General features: G+C 42.3%; 1 protein-coding gene and 1 pseudogene across 3 annotated transcripts in view; one reads left to right on the top strand and one right to left on the bottom strand.

The window, feature by feature from the left end:
- Window positions 1-785: 785 nt before the first annotated feature.
- NR3C2 (nuclear receptor subfamily 3 group C member 2) overlaps window positions 786-16,250 on the top strand; it is a 327,865-nt gene continuing 312,400 nt past the window's right edge. The window contains exons 1-2 of one of the 3 annotated variants that reach the window (XM_032412962.1): window positions 786-808; window positions 8,395-10,153. In XM_032412962.1, the coding sequence (XP_032268853.1) occupies window positions 8,397-10,153 (1,757 nt within the window). In that variant the 5' untranslated portion in view covers window positions 786-808; window positions 8,395-8,396. Of the gene's footprint in view, window positions 809-2,306; window positions 2,424-2,758; window positions 3,105-8,394; window positions 10,154-16,250 lie in introns of those variants that run through there. The other 2 variants (XM_032412961.1, XM_032412960.1) reach the window with 2 other exon arrangements.
- LOC116637641 lies at window positions 12,402-12,517 on the bottom strand (annotated as a pseudogene).

The raw sequence follows: 16,250 nt of genomic DNA, 5'->3' as shown, positions 1-16,250 counted from the left end.
TTTCACTCCCGCCCCCCCGCGCGTGGTCCCCAACCCGTGCCGCCCCCCGCGGCTGGGGACTGCACCTGAGGCCGGGGCGCGAGCTCAGGCCCAGACTTTGGGAGGACGTGGGAAGTGGTGGAGGGAGGGTTACGTGCATTGGGGGTTCCGTTTTCCCTCGGCCTCCTTGCCGCCAGGGGCCAGGGTGAGAGGGCAACCAGCCACTGGCGCCCCCATCCCGATTTCCCACCAGCCGGTGGCTGGACGCTTTGCAGCCTCCTCCCGCTGCTGAGGGTGTGACCCGGGGAGGGGGCCGCGGCGCCGCGGGCTCCCCCTGCGGCCGCCCCCTCACATACACACAGACACACACGCTCCGCCGCCGGAGCTGTCACCGGCCACCCCAGGCCCGAAGAGGGGGCGCGGAGAGCCGCGCTGCGGGACTCAGGCGTGGAATCATCCCGCCGTACTTCCCGGCTTCCAGGGCCGCCGCCGTCAACGCCCGGGAGACCAGCAGCCCCGGGAGAGGGGCCCGCTTGAGGCCGGGCCGCCGCTGCTGGGGGCGGGCGGGCGCCCGCGTCCCCTTCTGCGCGATTTGGCGCCGCCGCCTCTCCTCCTCCTGCGGGGTAACAACACTACTGATCTATTGCTCTACCCAACGTCAGTAGGGCCACTGCCGGGATTATCATCCTCTCCATCCTTACCGCCGATCTGCTAATATTGGACTTGCTGGTGGCGGCGCCGGCGGCGGCGGGAGTCTCGCTGCCCTCACCCCCACCCTACCCCCCCCCCCCGCCCCGCGCCCCAGCTTCCCCACCATGTCCTAGAAAAGGTGAGTGCAGCGACAGTCACTTTGCGCTGACAGCGGTGGGAGGGGGCCCGGGGAGCGCAGAGGCGGCCCTTGGGAAGACAGGGTCCGCGTAGAGGGCGCCGGTGGGCGAACCGAGGTGGGCTGTGGGCAGGAGACCAGGTGCCCGCCAGGCCGCCTCCGGGCAGGGGTGCTGGGCGACAGGCGAGCGATCGCGGCGGTTGTCCCTGCAAAATCTAACCTAGATTTTGCAAGAAGCTGAGATCCAGGGCAAGACCGGCCCTCCGTAAAGGAGGTAAAAACTTAGTAAAAGAGACACGTCCATTCCTTTAATAATGAATAATTTGTCAGCGCAGGCTGAGCCACCGCCTCCTCGCCTGCCCGGGCGCTAGCTAGGTTCCGGACTCCCTAGCTCCTGCCTGCCGCCCGCGGTCGGCCCGGTGCGATCGATGCCAGGCTGCTTGCCTGGCCGGGAGAGCGCGCGTGACGGCGGGCCCCGCGGGAAAGTTGGGACACTTGGCTGGGACTCCCGGCTGCAGGGTCCCGGGGGCCGCTCCGCGCAGGGGACGGCTGAGCACCGGAGTCGCCCCCGCCGCCAGGGAGTTCCCTACCTGGAGCGGCGGCGAATTCGAGTCTTCCTGGGTTCGGGGTCTGGAATCCCGAAGCTTAATTACTGTAAAGAGAGGAGGGGCCTTTGGGCACAGACAGGTTGCCCCCCCCCCCCCCGCCCTCCGACTTTGGCGGGTGCGAGGCAAGGGTGAGGCGGGAGGCTGCACAGCTGCCACCACCGGGCTGCGGGTCGCCGAGGGCCGGGGGACCAGATTTAGGTGTGTACGTCACTGGTGCTGACTCCGGGCCAGCCGGGAGCCCAAAACGGAGCCTCAGACGCGGAGTCTCAAAGTCCTTAGAAATCAAAGTTAAAGAAGCCCTTCCTTTTGCTTAGTAACTACAGCGTTTGGGTGGGCGAGAGTAGAGTCGAGATGGGGGCGGTTGGAGGGAAACCGAAATTTCTTCTTGCAGACACTCGATCCTTAGAAAACACTGATTTCTTCCCCCTCCTGTGTGTTTCTCCCAATTATGTGCACCCCTCCCACCCATTATAAAGAAGTGAATATCCTCGATGGTAAGCTTTCAAATTGAGCTAGTGGAAAAATCCAATACTAAACTAATAAATGCACCAACAAAATCATAAAGGAGAGCAGCAGCTCTTGACCCTGGCACTTTTTTTTTTTTTTTGATGGGGTGGGAGAGACGCTGCGTTTAAAGGGCTTTGGCTGCACTGAAATCACCCGCTTTTCCTGCACGGTTAAAACAAGGAAATTCAAATCGAGTGGGAACGTGATCCTCTTGCTCGCTGGCAGCGACGCTGCGGCTGCTCGGCTGAGAGGTAACTCGCAAGACCGAGGAAAGGGGCGGGGAGAGGAACCTTAGGGGTCGGGTAAAGCCCACTAGGAGTCCTCCCCTGCGCGCGGACGCTGTGGGCGGTGCCTGGGTCAGGGCTGCCGCTCACCTGGCGCTGCAGGTGGAGAGCATGAGGGACCAACACCTTGACTGGATCTCGGAAAAACCGACTTCTTCCGCGTCACCACACTTTTAACGTCTTTCCAGATAGCCTGAGGTCAGCCAGGAGGAGAGTCAGGTGGGCGCGAGCAAGTTTGGGGCAGTCGAGCGAGAGGGGCGGGGGGCAGCGTGTGCAGGGTGCCTAGTGCCCAGTGTCGTAGCTGCCGCCCGGCACCTCAAGCGCCCGCCGTGGCTGCGGCTTTAAGGGAGCTGCCGAGTCTAGGCTGTGTCGCAGCAACTTTGTATCAGTCATGTCGCCCTCCTGGTGACTGACAGCCGGGATTGTCCAATGAGAAACTCGCCTGGCCTGTGCGGCGTGGAGCCTTGCTTCCCTCCGGGCCAATAGGAAGGGCTCAGGGGGGCGGGATAGCAACCTGAACTTTATCTGGACATGTGACCACCCCGGCCCTGGAGCTGGCCCACTCCCCCTCCGGGCTTTCGCCCGCCCTCTCTCCCTCTCTCCCTTCCCACTTCGCCAGTCCTGGCCCTGGCCCTGGCCCTGCCCCCTCCTCTCCGCCCCTCCGCGCCCGGGGTGTCATTGGACCGGGGAGACGCAAGCCAACTTCAGGCTGCTCGGAGGAAGCCCGTGCAGTCACCTGGGTGCAAGAGCGTTGCTGCCTCGGGCTCTCTCGCTGCAGGGAGAGCGGCACTCGCTGGCCTGGATGTGGTTGGATTTAGGGGGGCTCCGCAGCAGGGGTGTCGTGGCGTTGGCGAGCGCTGCAACAGGTAGACGCCGAGAGACGGACCCCGGCCGAGGCAGGTGTGTAGGGGTGCGCCGCGGGGCGCCGCTTGCCGGACTCGGCTTGTGGCCGCGGCGCGGGAGCGTGCACTTTGCAGGGAGAAGTGGCTGCGTAATCCGGAGGCACAGTCAGTATGGTGCTGTGTGCTTGTTGTTTTGTTTTGGTTTTCCACTTTTTACCCCCTTTGGCCGCCAGAGGACTATTTTGGGAAAGTTTGGCCACTTTGGATAAATGCCCTCTAACGAGCAGCTTTCAACCGCCTTTGGCAGTGGGAGGTCTACCTCCCTTCTCTTTCCCCAAGGATGAATTTCGGATCGTTTTCCTTATACAATTTTTTAAAAGGACGTTTGAATAATATTTCTTTCCTCTATCAATTGCGGAAGCACCCAAATCTTAGCTGGAGGTGTAGTAGATAAGGGCAGTTGAAGGAGATACAGATCCTGATGTAGCCTGTAAGAAGAGGGCTCTGGAAATTAGTGCATTTCCCGTTCCCTAGTATTTATAAAACTCTTGAGAGAGGCTAATGCTTTCTGTGGCAGCAGTAGGAATTCTAAAGGCAGGGGAGAAAGGATGAAGCTTCTTTAGGTGTCATCCGTACCCTACTATACTGAATTTAGGTGCATGGCTTTTCCTACTGAATTTTAAAAGACTCGGTTTAAATCATAATGGTTTATGGCACCTTCAGTTTTAACTATTTATTATAACCTAGAAGTTAGAAAAACTTTGATAGCACACAAGTTTTGAAAGCGGTGAATTTCTAATGCACTTAAATTGCTTTTTAACATTTGTATGGCCATTTCTTTAGGTGCTGTTATTGATGGTATTTACATAGTAATGATAACAGCGTTCTCCATCTGTGAAGTTTTAATTTTATGTTTGAGTTCATGGCACACTATCGTTGAAATGCCTGAGGATAGGAGTTTAAAAAAAAGGGGGGGGAGCTTTTTCCTTTAAGGGAGACGTAGTTTGGCTTGGGGATTTTGGAAAGATCAGGTGGCTCAGTGAATTAGGTGAGTGAATAGAAATCAGGTGTGCTCAGTTCTAACTGGTTCTCCCGCTCTCTTAGGTGACCTTGGGCAGGTTTCTATCATTTACCTCATGTATAAAAGAGGAGAACATAATAATAGTTCTGTAGTAGGTATGACAGAAAAATAGTTACATACAGCAAACTTTCACAGCGATGCAACCAGTGAAAATTGTGAAATTCTTAAGGTTCTGTCTTTTAAGATGCCGTATTACAGTGAAATAACTATAGAAAATATGTTTTAAATGGGACTGTGTTTTGGGGGGTATTAAAAGTGAAAGTGTTTTCAGACAAAATACAAATTCACAAGAATCTTTGTTAGTATTCCTGAAAAAAAAAAACAAAACCGCTATTTCCTTATGGAAAAGCGCAATTTAACACAGACTGTAAAACATAAAAATTTTAAAGTCAGGTTTTTCCTTTGCCAAAATAGTGTTTAAGAGCATATGAATGGCTTAAGGTAGAACTTTTGTCAGTGCTTTTCCTTACTTCTGTGAAATTTCCTTTATGTTTTGGGGGAGGCCATTTGCATGAAAATTAAAGGGTCAAAATAGTTTTTGTCTTTGTCCCAAGAGAGCCTCTGTTATAGTTTCTGCTGTAAGGGAGACAAGTCTGATTTTATATAAGCTAGATATGTATACATGAAGTGCCTGCTTCGTCATCTAGTTAGTAACAAAAACTTTCCCTTTACCCTCTGGGTATTAAGTTCTATGAGGAGTATAATCATCAACTAGTATTTTCAGTATTTATTACTAAGTTCAGGTTAACTGAAATTCTGCTCAAGCCATGGTTATTATGCCATTTCCAAAAAGACAACCGGGCTTTCCTGGACTACATAGGAAATAAATGCCTAACCTCATCTATTTGTTTACAGAGAAGACTGATTAAAATAATGGGAACTCAGCATAAAATATTTTAATACTCCTAAGTTTTTAAAAACTCTGATCTTTAAAAATGTTTCCAGTGGAAGCCATGCAGATACTAGATGTTCTCTATTTTTTTGTGCCTGACAGTTGCCAGCCTTTATTTACTTTGTTGAGAGGTGCGTTTAAAGTTGGTAGATGAAGACAGTACCTTACACAGAACTAATTTAGATTTCAGCAAAGCCTTTTGCAAATTCTTTAATGATAGCCCTGTCAATAACATGGTGAAATGCAGGCTGTTTTATGTTATTGTTAAGAGTTCAAGGCTAGCCAAACAGGACTTGGAAAGTTGTGATCAGCTGCATGATGTTAGTGATAAGGTGCTTCCTTGTAGAGTGCTTTAAGATTGTACTTGCCGGCTATCTCCCATTTAGATTCTCTTTGAATCTTCATGTAGCTTCACAAGTCTGAGATTTGACTCCTGCTTTAGGGCAGAGTGATGAAACGCATCCCTTAGAATATTAGTAGGTGTTGTGGAAAAAGGGGGCAGTGGCCAAGTTATTTAGGGGATGCTGGAATAAAAAGAAACAGGTTTCTGCACTGTAAAACTTCTCAGAAGTTTAGCATGCAGATTTACACTGTGAAACTTCAGAAAAGCAATAAGTGATCATCTTTTCCAAAAGAACATTTGGAGGATGGATTTTTGGAAAGGGATCTGAAGATAGGGATTCTCCTTTCAGACTGTTGCTTAGGGTGGGGGTGGGGTGTGGGGGGAGTGGAGATGAGAAAGGAAGCTGTAGGTGGAAGGTGGGGAGGCTGGAGACTTTGGATGTCTCTGGCAAGGGGCCCTAGGCAAGGGTGACCTGCAGGCATTAGGGTAGAGGGTTGTGCAGTTTACTGAGATAGGGAATGTGGGTTTATGGACAGGGTTCAGGGCGGGAGGTGGGGGGTGGTGATACACAGATGATGTTCAATTTTGAACATGAATTGACATGTTTCTTGTGTTTAATGAATTTGGACCTGAAACATCTATACCTTAGATGTGCATCTATTCAAGTTTGGTATGGGGAGGACAGAATATTCTTAGGTAGAAGTGCAGAATGCTTGAATTTGCAACCTATGGTTACAGCTAAATTGTTTTTCAGTAAAGTAGAAAAGGTCAGTATTAGCAGTTTAAGTCCCATTTCAATACATATATATACGTATGTATGTATATATATATATATGTATATATATATATTTCAACTTGTCTTTTATCCACACTAAACTTTTTGGCTGGCATTACCAGATAAACACCTCAACTGTTGTAATTTGATTTATTTTCCCCTGTTTTGTGTTGACTTGTGATTAGGAATTTATAGAATAATGTTCTTTAAATAAAAGGTTACATGCTAGATTTTAGTAGTCACAAATTGACTTGATTATAAGAGCTAACTTTTTTTTTTATTTGTACTGGGCTATTTGCTTGGGATGCAGTGGTGAAATTAACAAAGTTTCTGCCTCCTGAGAACTTAAAATGTAGTGTAGAATACAGAGAAGTAAGAGATAATTAAAATAACTTAGACAATTTAGGCATTACATGTCATTATAGAGCCTTGTGATATCTATTGCCAATTTATTTAGTAGAGCCATTCTATTATTTTTCTATGTTAATTACTATAAGTTCTGTAGCAGAAGGACTTCCTAGTCTCTTTTCCTGAGGGGAAGCTAGAGGGAATGGGGGTAGTGAGTGGCCAAGGGAGAAGAGGATGAGAGGCCTAAAGTAATATTGGTGTACAGAACTGCAGAAACTTCATCAGACTTTTATCTGGGTCATGGATTGTTGACACACCTGAAAGGATTTGAAAAATGCATACATAATGATTTTAGCAGTTTTGTATATTAAAATGTACAAATGAAATTTTTACTAAGAATGAGTTAATTTTCTTTAAGATAGGTTTCTTTAGAGTGGTTGGTTCTCAAAGCAGGGGGCATTTGGCAATGTCTGGAGACATTTGTGGTTGTCACAGCTGGATATGGGGAGTGCTACTTGCACATAGTGGGTAGGTGTCCGGGATATTGCTAAACATCTTACAATGCATAGGACAGACCTTCACCACAAAGAATCATCAGGCCCAAAATGTCAGTAGTGCCAAGGTTGAGATACCTTGGTGTAGAGAGAGACCTGGGATCAAATTCCAGCTCTGCCACATAGATATGTGGCCTGTGCCTTGGTTTCCCCAATGTATCATTTGGATACTACTTTAGTCAATCTCATAGGGTTTTTAGTGTGAATAAGAGGCTCATAATGTAGCATCGGATTATATAGTACATAGGATTATATAAATATAACCTATTACAATTATTTTGTCTATGAAATATATATAGAGGGCCAATAGATATGATTGTATATCTAAAAAAAAAAAAAACACCTGTGGGCTTCCTGAGGATGAGGACTGTGCCTGTTTTGTTTATCACTACAGATTCAGTGACTGGTTGTAGGCCCAGGATGTAGCACACACTTGGTAAATATTTGTTGAATGAATGAACACATAAATTGTCAGGACTCATCTCAAACTTCTTCCATTTACTGCTGAAAATAAAACTGTCTCTGCTGGAAGTCTTTATAGTAGAGGTACCACTAAGTAAGGATGCGTGTCAAAGTCCCTGCCAGCATTGAAATACGGAGAATCTCGTGCTGACATTCCCGAGCTATCATACTGCCTCTCTATGGAGCTATGGACCATCTTAATTAATCAGGATACATGAATCTTTACTTTTCAAAACTGACATTACGTTATCCTCATCACCAATCCATTTTAAGAAAGTCTTATTTTTTTAAAAAATAATTCTTAAATTATTTTTCCTGTGATTCACTTGATAACTTTAATTTCGTATTGAGAAAGGGTAACATTGATTGTATTTCCGTATTGTTTTTAATAAAGCCATGTATTAGATATGGAAAGCAGCTTCCATATGCTTGAAAGACTCAAAGGTTTTGGAGTTAGAAGATTTAGTTTTAAACCCAACTTCATCACTTACCACATCTTTGACCTTGGGCAAGTCACCCACATCACTAAGCCCTTCCTTTCCTCCTTGCCTGCCTCATCAGTCCCCAGGATTACTCAAGAATATTAAATAAGTTAACATTTATAGATATTCTTTGCAAATCTAAAGGCTGTGTTATAGCAAACATGTTACTTTTATTTAGATGCAAAATAATTTTATATGATTGCTGCTTATAGTCTAGCTTCTGGACAAGTTATATAGTCAGTACTGTTATAACAGCACCTAAAAAGGTAACAATTTTAATGTAACTAGAAGTAATGCTTATAAGTAGAATATGTATGTATAGCTTAGTAAATGGAATTTTAGAATGTCTTCTAGAGTAATATTGCTATAAATGACTCTAATTCAATTTTTTAATATAAATTTATTTGTTAGCTATGGAGACCAAAGGCTACCACAGTCTCCCTGAAGGTCTAGATATGGAAAGACGGTGGGGTCAAGTTTCTCAGGCTGTGGAACATTCTTCCCTGGGACCTACAGAGAGGACCGATGAGAATAACTACATGGAGATTGTCAACGTAAGCTGTGTTTCCGGTGCTATTCCAAACAACAGTACTCAAGGAAGCAGCAAAGAAAAACACGAACTACTCCCTTGCCTTCAGCAAGACATTAATCGGTCTGGGATTTTAACATCTGATATTAAAACTGAGCTGGAGTCTAAGGAACTTTCAGCAACTGTAGCTGAGTCCATGGGTTTATACATGGATTCCGTAAGAGATGCCGACTACACCTATGATCAGCAGAACCAACAAGGAAGCATGAGTCCAGCAAAGATTTATCAAAATGTTGAACAGCTGGTGAAATTTTACAAAGAAAATGGCCATCATCCGTCCACTCTAGGTGGTGTGAACAGGCCCTTGAGATCCTTCATGTCTGACTCTGGGAGCTCTGTGAATGGTGGGGTCATGCGTGCCATTGTTAAAAGCCCTATTATGTGTCATGAGAAGAGCCCATCTGTTTGCAGCCCTCTGAACATGACATCTTCAGTCTGCAGCCCTGCTGGAATCAGCTCTGTGTCCTCCACCTCTGCCAGCTTTGGCAGTTTCACAGTGCACAGCCCTATCACCCAGGGGACTCCTTTGACATGCTCCCCTAATGTTGAAAATCGAGGCTCCAGGTCACACAGCCCAGCACACGCCAGCAATGTGGGCTCTCCTCTCTCAAGTCCATTAAGTAGCATGAAATCCCCAATATCCAGCCCTCCGAGTCATTGCAGCGTAAAATCGCCGGTCTCCAGTCCTAATAATGTTACTCTGCGATCCTCTGTGTCTAGCCCTGCAAACATCAACAACTCAAGGTGCTCTGTTTCCAGCCCTTCCAACACAAATAACAGATCCACGCTTTCCAGTCCAACTGCTAGTACTGTGGGATCTATCTGTAGCCCTGTAAACAATGCCTTCAGCTACACTGCTTCTGGCACCCCTGCTGGATCCGGTGCAGCCCGGGATGTGGCTCCTAGTCCAGACACACAGGAGAAAGGTGCTCAAGAGGTCCCCTTTCCTAAGAGTGAGGAAGTAGAGAATGCCATCTCCAACGGTGTGACTGGTCAGCTTAACATTGTCCAGTACATAAAACCGGAGCCAGATGGAGCTTTTAGCAGCTCATGTCTAGGAGGAAATAGCAAAATAAATTCTGATTCCCCATTCTCAGTACCAATAAAACAAGAATCAACCAAGCATTCATGTTCAGGCACCTCTTTTAAAGGGAATCCAGCAGTAAACCCATTTCCATTTATGGATGGCTCATATTTTTCCTTTATGGATGATAAAGACTATTATTCTCTATCAGGAATTTTAGGACCACCTGTGCCCGGCTTTGATGGTAACTGTGAAGGCAGTGGATTCCCAATGGGTATTAAACAGGAACCGGATGATGGGAGCTATTACCCAGAGGCCAGCATCCCTTCATCTGCTATTGTTGGTGTGAATTCGGGTGGACAGTCCTTTCACTACAGGATTGGTGCCCAAGGTACAATATCTTTATCACGATCGGCAAGAGACCAATCTTTCCAACACCTGAGTTCCTTTCCTCCTGTTAATACTTTAGTGGAGTCATGGAAATCACATGGCGACCTGTCATCTAGAAGAAGTGATGGATATCCAGTTCTAGAATACATTCCAGAAAATGTAACAAGGTAAGTTGGTTTTTTCCTCCTTTTTTGAAAATCATGGCTTTATAAAATGTTGAAAAAGTTTTTATAATTGATAAATTTAAACATGTTTCAGTTTACTGTTTTACATGTTTTCAGCATGGTCATTTAGTGCCCCCTCTTTCCTTGTTGGTATAATGTTACTGCTTTTTTGAAGTAGAGCAACAAAAAATTCTTATAATCTTTTAGAAAATATTTGTGTTGATTGTGAAGGAGCATATATGGGTATCCCCTACCCCCCTTCCCCATTGCCTGTTGTAGGTGTTTGGGAAAAGTTTGTTTTCTCCTGCCTGTTACTATATTTACTTTAGCAGACTAATGTTAGATGATTTTTTTCTTTAGCTGTACACTGGTTTACTAGAATTGTTTTACATTTGTTTCTTTGTGGTCTTTTTTCCCTTAGCTTTTTTTTTTTTTTTATTAATCACCTCATTGGTTGTGAAATATGAAATTGAACCCCAAATCTGTTACCCACGAGCTCTGTATCCTCTTTGTCCCTTTCTGGGTAGGTTAATTGTATGTAAGTCATGGTTTTCAATACAAATAAATCATTTCCATAACTGTTGAGGGCTTTTAAAGACTCAGCACATCTAAAATTACTAAGTGGACAGTCTTGCTTTCTCATTCATATTGGAAGTGAAATATGTCACTGCAGTTTTGAGTTGGTATAACTTTTAAGATCTGCAAGAAGACATACTTTACTTGCTGTAAAATATCTCTTGACTTTCCTTTTTGCAGATAGCATGTTGTATATATTTAGAAAAAAACAAGGAAGAGGCTTTCGATATGACTGTAAAGGGTGGTTCTAAGTTATACAATGAATACTTGCATTGGACTTTGCTTCAGTACTGTTTTTATTACATGGTTGTGATAAATGATCCCTTTATTGAACATATAAAGAATAGATGTCCTAGATACAGTTCTTTCCTTTGGCAGTTAGGAATATGTGGATTTGTCCCTTAAAAACTTAGGTTGTGGAAAATATGTTCATCCCATTAACAATATAGGGTTTACGTGTATTTCTATATCTTTCTCCTTCTCTTCTCTTATGAGCCAAAAGCTAAAACTTTAATTCGTGCATTTTTTCCTTGTCATTGATTCAAACCTTGCTCCTCTTGCCTTTATGGAAGCAAACATTCCATTAAAGGATACGTTATTACAGTTCTTGGTAGCATGAATGATCATATTCTGATACTGCCTCTCTTAAATTCTGAACCCTAATGCAAGGTAGCCTGAGATAGCATGGCTTTCGTCAGAAACAAACTCAGCATGTGGTCTCCTGCTAGTGCATTGTTTTACTTTAGAGAAGGAAATCTTGCACATGATGTCGATATTTTTGTAAGTGATGTTTTTAGTGAGTTAGTATGAGGGAGTACAGCCTAGTAGTTATGAGCATGGCTGCCCTGGTTGAAATCCCAGCGTAATTGCTTTGTGTCCCTGTGCATATCCCTTCATCTCTGGGCTTTTAGTTTTCTCATCTGGAGGAAAAAGAAAAAAGAAAAAAGAATTCTATAGTACCCATCTCAAAGGTAGTTAAGATAATTGAGTTAATTTTGCATATCATCTGGTATGCAATAGGTATTCTATACATTTTAGCTGTGACTGTTAACGTTTGATTAGTTCGCACAATCTTTAGCTTTCATATCCTTTAGTTTTGTGTTTTCTTCATTATATGAAATTACAGAATAGTTTAAAGAAATATTTTATACGTAATTGAAAGAAATATTTGTTGATATTATTAAATTCTACTCTTATTATTTTTTATGGTTAGGCATGCATCATACATTTGTCGCTACATATTTATTTGCTTTTATAGTTTTGAAGGCTATTGCTTTGGGTAATGATATTTCTGGTAGCAATAGTAGAGGTAGAGTAGATAAAATCATTAGTTCTCTGCTTTGTTTTGTTCTGTATCCTATTTCTGCTATTTGAATTGTAGGTTTTACACTCAATTCCTGAAGCCCCTCCCAATGTTCTAGTGACCCATAGCCTTAAACATATTAATATGAACCAGTGACCTTGAGCCTACTCTGCATTTGTGGGGCACTGGAGGTGTTGTTCAGTGTCTCTTCTGGAATACTCCAAAATTCTTTACATACATGTTAATATGGTCAGAGGGGATTCATTTTGTTTACACACAGGTTGGTATTATGCTAGTCAGTGTAAGTTTCCCCAAAACTTTAATAACAAAGCTTTAATGTTGTGAAGTCTCTTACAGCGTACTGATTCTTGACAGCTTTTTCTGGTGAGTATTATTCAAACCGATTTGTTTTGGGAAAAGTTTTCAATTAGCAATAATCGCGCCTCGGATAAACTTCATTGGCTACGATACTGCCACTGCGCAAAGCTGAAACCTACTTGTTTTGATCATTCTCAGAATAAAGGCTAAAGGATCAGAAGATACTTAGATATTTTTCTAGATTTCAGTCCCCATGTTATAATATTTAATTTAACCTCATCCATGCTTCATCACCAGTCTCTTATTATTTAGTGTCTTTTGGATCAAAATCCAGCCTTTTGGTCTATATCTTAATATGGGATGATGATACCCTGTTCCGGGGGATGTGGAATATTTGAAGAATTACAGGTTGTGGAGGATCAAGGCAGTGTGTGACTGTTCCTAGGTTTCATAATAACCTTTGTCTTTAGATTGAACTCTAAACTGTTTTCTAGTAGGTCTCAAAGTGTTGTTTGGGATTCCTGAGACCCTTTCAAGGAGGTTCATGAAGTGAAAGATCACACATCGGTAAAAGGTCCACTCAAAATGGAGGATAGACCAGTGGCTTTTAATGTAATAGTTTATGAAAAGTTCATAACATGGTTTCAGATCCACGTTGCAACTAACCTTTAAGAAATTACTCACAGGCAGTTTTCAGTGTAGTATCAAAGAATCACATCTGCCATTATCTCTAATGACCATTAAAATGCTCGTCCTTTTTCCAACAACATACCTGTGTGAAGCCAGATTTTCTTCATACACTTGAACCAAAACCTATCACCACACATTGAATGCAGAAGTAGATAGTAAAATCCAGCTGTCTTCTATTAAGTGAGACAATAGACTTGCAAAAATGTGAAACAGTGCCACTCACTCAAGTTTTTGTTTTGGGAAACAGTTATTTTTTTCACAAACATACGCTATTGTTAACATGTAATGACTTCTTAGTTTTAAATGATTTAAAGTGAATATTAGTTTTAATCTAATACGGTAAATAGCATTAGATCTAACTTACATAAAGAAAAGCTTTTTGGCATCCTCAGTACATTTTAAGAGTGGAAAGGTGTCCTAAGACCCAAAAGCTGAGAATTGCTGGTCTCTTTTATTCTGTACACCCTTTGGAGGTTAATGAAAAAAGAGGTTATTATTTTATTTGTGTTAGCCTCCCTGAATATTATGCTAAGGAGGGAGTACCCTATTCAGATAAGAAAAATGGTTCTCATCTAGTTAATTTTTCAAGCTGATAGAAGTGAGTAATGGCTGTGAAGTGTGTGTTATCCTCATCTCTGTGGGCATCCTATGAGAGCAGTGACGAAAGCCATCTGTCTGTTAATCATTTCTAGTGAGTGGATTGCCTGGCCACCCAACTGTAAAGTAAATTATGACAGAAGCTGAATGTAAAGCTTTGAGGATGGACACTGGACCTGGTTGGGTCATGTAGATTGGAGTTTCCCTGTCAGCTAGGACACAAACAAAACTGTGACCTTGGTGAGTCACAACTTCTCTGGGCCTCAGTTTCTTCGTAAAAAGTGAACATGTTGAACTCCGTGCTCTCAGAGGTCTGCCAGCCAAACTATTAAGTGGCTGTGAAGTTTCCTTGGAGTTCTGTCTGTTAAAAATCAAAATAGAGTATCCTTTAACAGATTTGCTAATCTGGTTTCAAGTATATTTTAATCACAGGTGTAGTTCTGTAGTTTCCAGGGTGTTCTGGATAGAAAAATGTCATTGTCATTTATCATTTGAAAGTGAGTAGGGGTGAGTTATTTTACTTTGAAAAGCAGAGTTTTTTTTAATCAGGTCTTTTATAAAATTTGATACAAGGAATTTCTCGTTCTTTTAATTTACACTCTTCCTTTTGAAAGCAATGTTTTTCTGTTGACACAACATTGATGTTTATGGCGATGGTCATAGTCACGTTGATAGCATCATAACAGTGCTAACATTGACTTAGAACTTTGAATATAAAGTTCACTGTTTCAAAGGGCATATTCTGTAGGCTTCAAGACAGGTAATCAGGTATTTATCTTAATTGTGCTGCATTTTTTTTCCATGATAGAAGGAAACAATTTGGTAAGTCACCTATAGTTGTTTTTTATTTTTCAGTTGTCCCTAGAGTTTTTTAAAGCTAACCTCCTGTAATAAAGCAACTTTATTAGCAAACTTCCTGAGTAAACCATTGAGTTCTAAATATTCTCTGTGTGATGCAAAGTATGAAAGAGTGATGATTTGGGAGGGGGGGTTGCGTGGAATTGGATTAATTATTGGTGCTTACTGTAAAATCATTAAGAATTACTGAGGTCATTTGGAAGTGAAAACATGAAACTTTCTTTTTCTTATTATTTGTCTCACAAAATTTTGATTTTTGAAATTGCTAGTGTACCTAGAATTTCTCCCGGTTAGTATTCTAAATAATATTTTTAGAAATGATTTTACAATGAGACTTGCTTCTCCTGATGATTCATTCACTTCCATTCATTTATGTTATTTTTGGTGAGAGTAGTGATAATTTTATTGAAAAAAAAAAAAACCCTTAGTGCTTTTTAACGAATAAATCACTATGTACAGTGCAGTTTGATAAATTTTGCTTTTAACATTCCAAGTGTCCTAGGTTTATATGTCAGTGTGTCCACCTTTTATCACCTAAAGTATTAGTATACTTAGAACTGTTCACTTCATACTTAAAAAATGGAGATAAGAGCCCTGGTTTCAGTTAAATAAACTCAAATTATTCAACTTCAGGCTGTTTGCCTGCACAGCAGTGTTGTGCTAAAACTAGGACCTGGAGGTGTAGCATTTATGGATTTGATGCCTTTTGCACTATTGAAATTCTGGATGTGTCTGACCTTTTCTATACTTGTAATGTTTAGAGTAATACCAGATGTTATGATGATCACAAGTAATTTAGGAGTAACACTTCACTTCCCCTGATGCTTTGATGTCATTAATTTTTTTCTCCAAAATATTTTTTCCAGGCTTTCAGCTGTTGCTTTAGCTTCATGCTACTCATCTACTGATAAAATTTCAGTTCTCCTGCCAAATAATGTATCATTTTCTTTCATTTACTAAATTCAAATCAAGAGAAAAATATTTACTTCGTTATTAAATTTAAATATAGCCATTAAATTGTATATTGTTGTGGACTGCATTCCAAAGTTTATTAGTGAAAACCTCCCAGGAAATATAAGTATGTTAAATGTATAGGTCTTCATCTTAAATTTTAGAATTTCTAGTTTTAAACTTGTCAAGTATAGGCTTTGTTTTCAGTTTTAAGAGTTTTATTTTGTTCTTTATGTAGTAAAGTAATGATGAAGTTAAAATGTAATTACATATATGCACCTGTTGCTTAATTGATGCCTGGAAACTTCTGGATTTATGATTGTCAGTGGTAAGGCCTAGGCTAAAATTTCTTTGTAGAAAAGAGGTAGAAATTCCTTGTATTTATGCAAGAAATAGAAAACTCTAGTATAAAGGAAGGAAAGAGAACAAACACAAAGTAATTTGAATCCTTAAAAATTCCCTAGGGGGGGAGAGAGAGAGCTAATAACTGTGACCTGAATTCACAACAGCGGCTGTGACTTAATTTTATCAATGAGGACTCCTTCATTGGCATGTATCCTCACCTTATAGATGAGGAATTGTTGAGATGTAGAAACAAAAAATTGTAATCTAAAATAAAATGAAATAAGGTTTATAATGGGCAAAGTCAACTTTGGGTATTCTGATGGTAGAAGATTATCTAGGCAAGTTTTGGAAAATGGAGAGATGGGGTGGTGGTGGTCAGAATTGATATTTATCCTTAGTCTTAAAATTTTTGCAGGGAGTAGGAGTGGTCATTTTCTGATGGAGGGAGTTACACGAGCCAAA

This window comes from Phoca vitulina, unplaced genomic scaffold (assembly GCF_004348235.1).
Source record: "Phoca vitulina isolate PV1807 unplaced genomic scaffold, GSC_HSeal_1.0 scaffold14, whole genome shotgun sequence".
Classification (NCBI taxonomy): Eukaryota; Metazoa; Chordata; class Mammalia; order Carnivora; family Phocidae; genus Phoca; species Phoca vitulina.
This window is presented reverse-complemented; position numbering and strand designations above follow the sequence as displayed.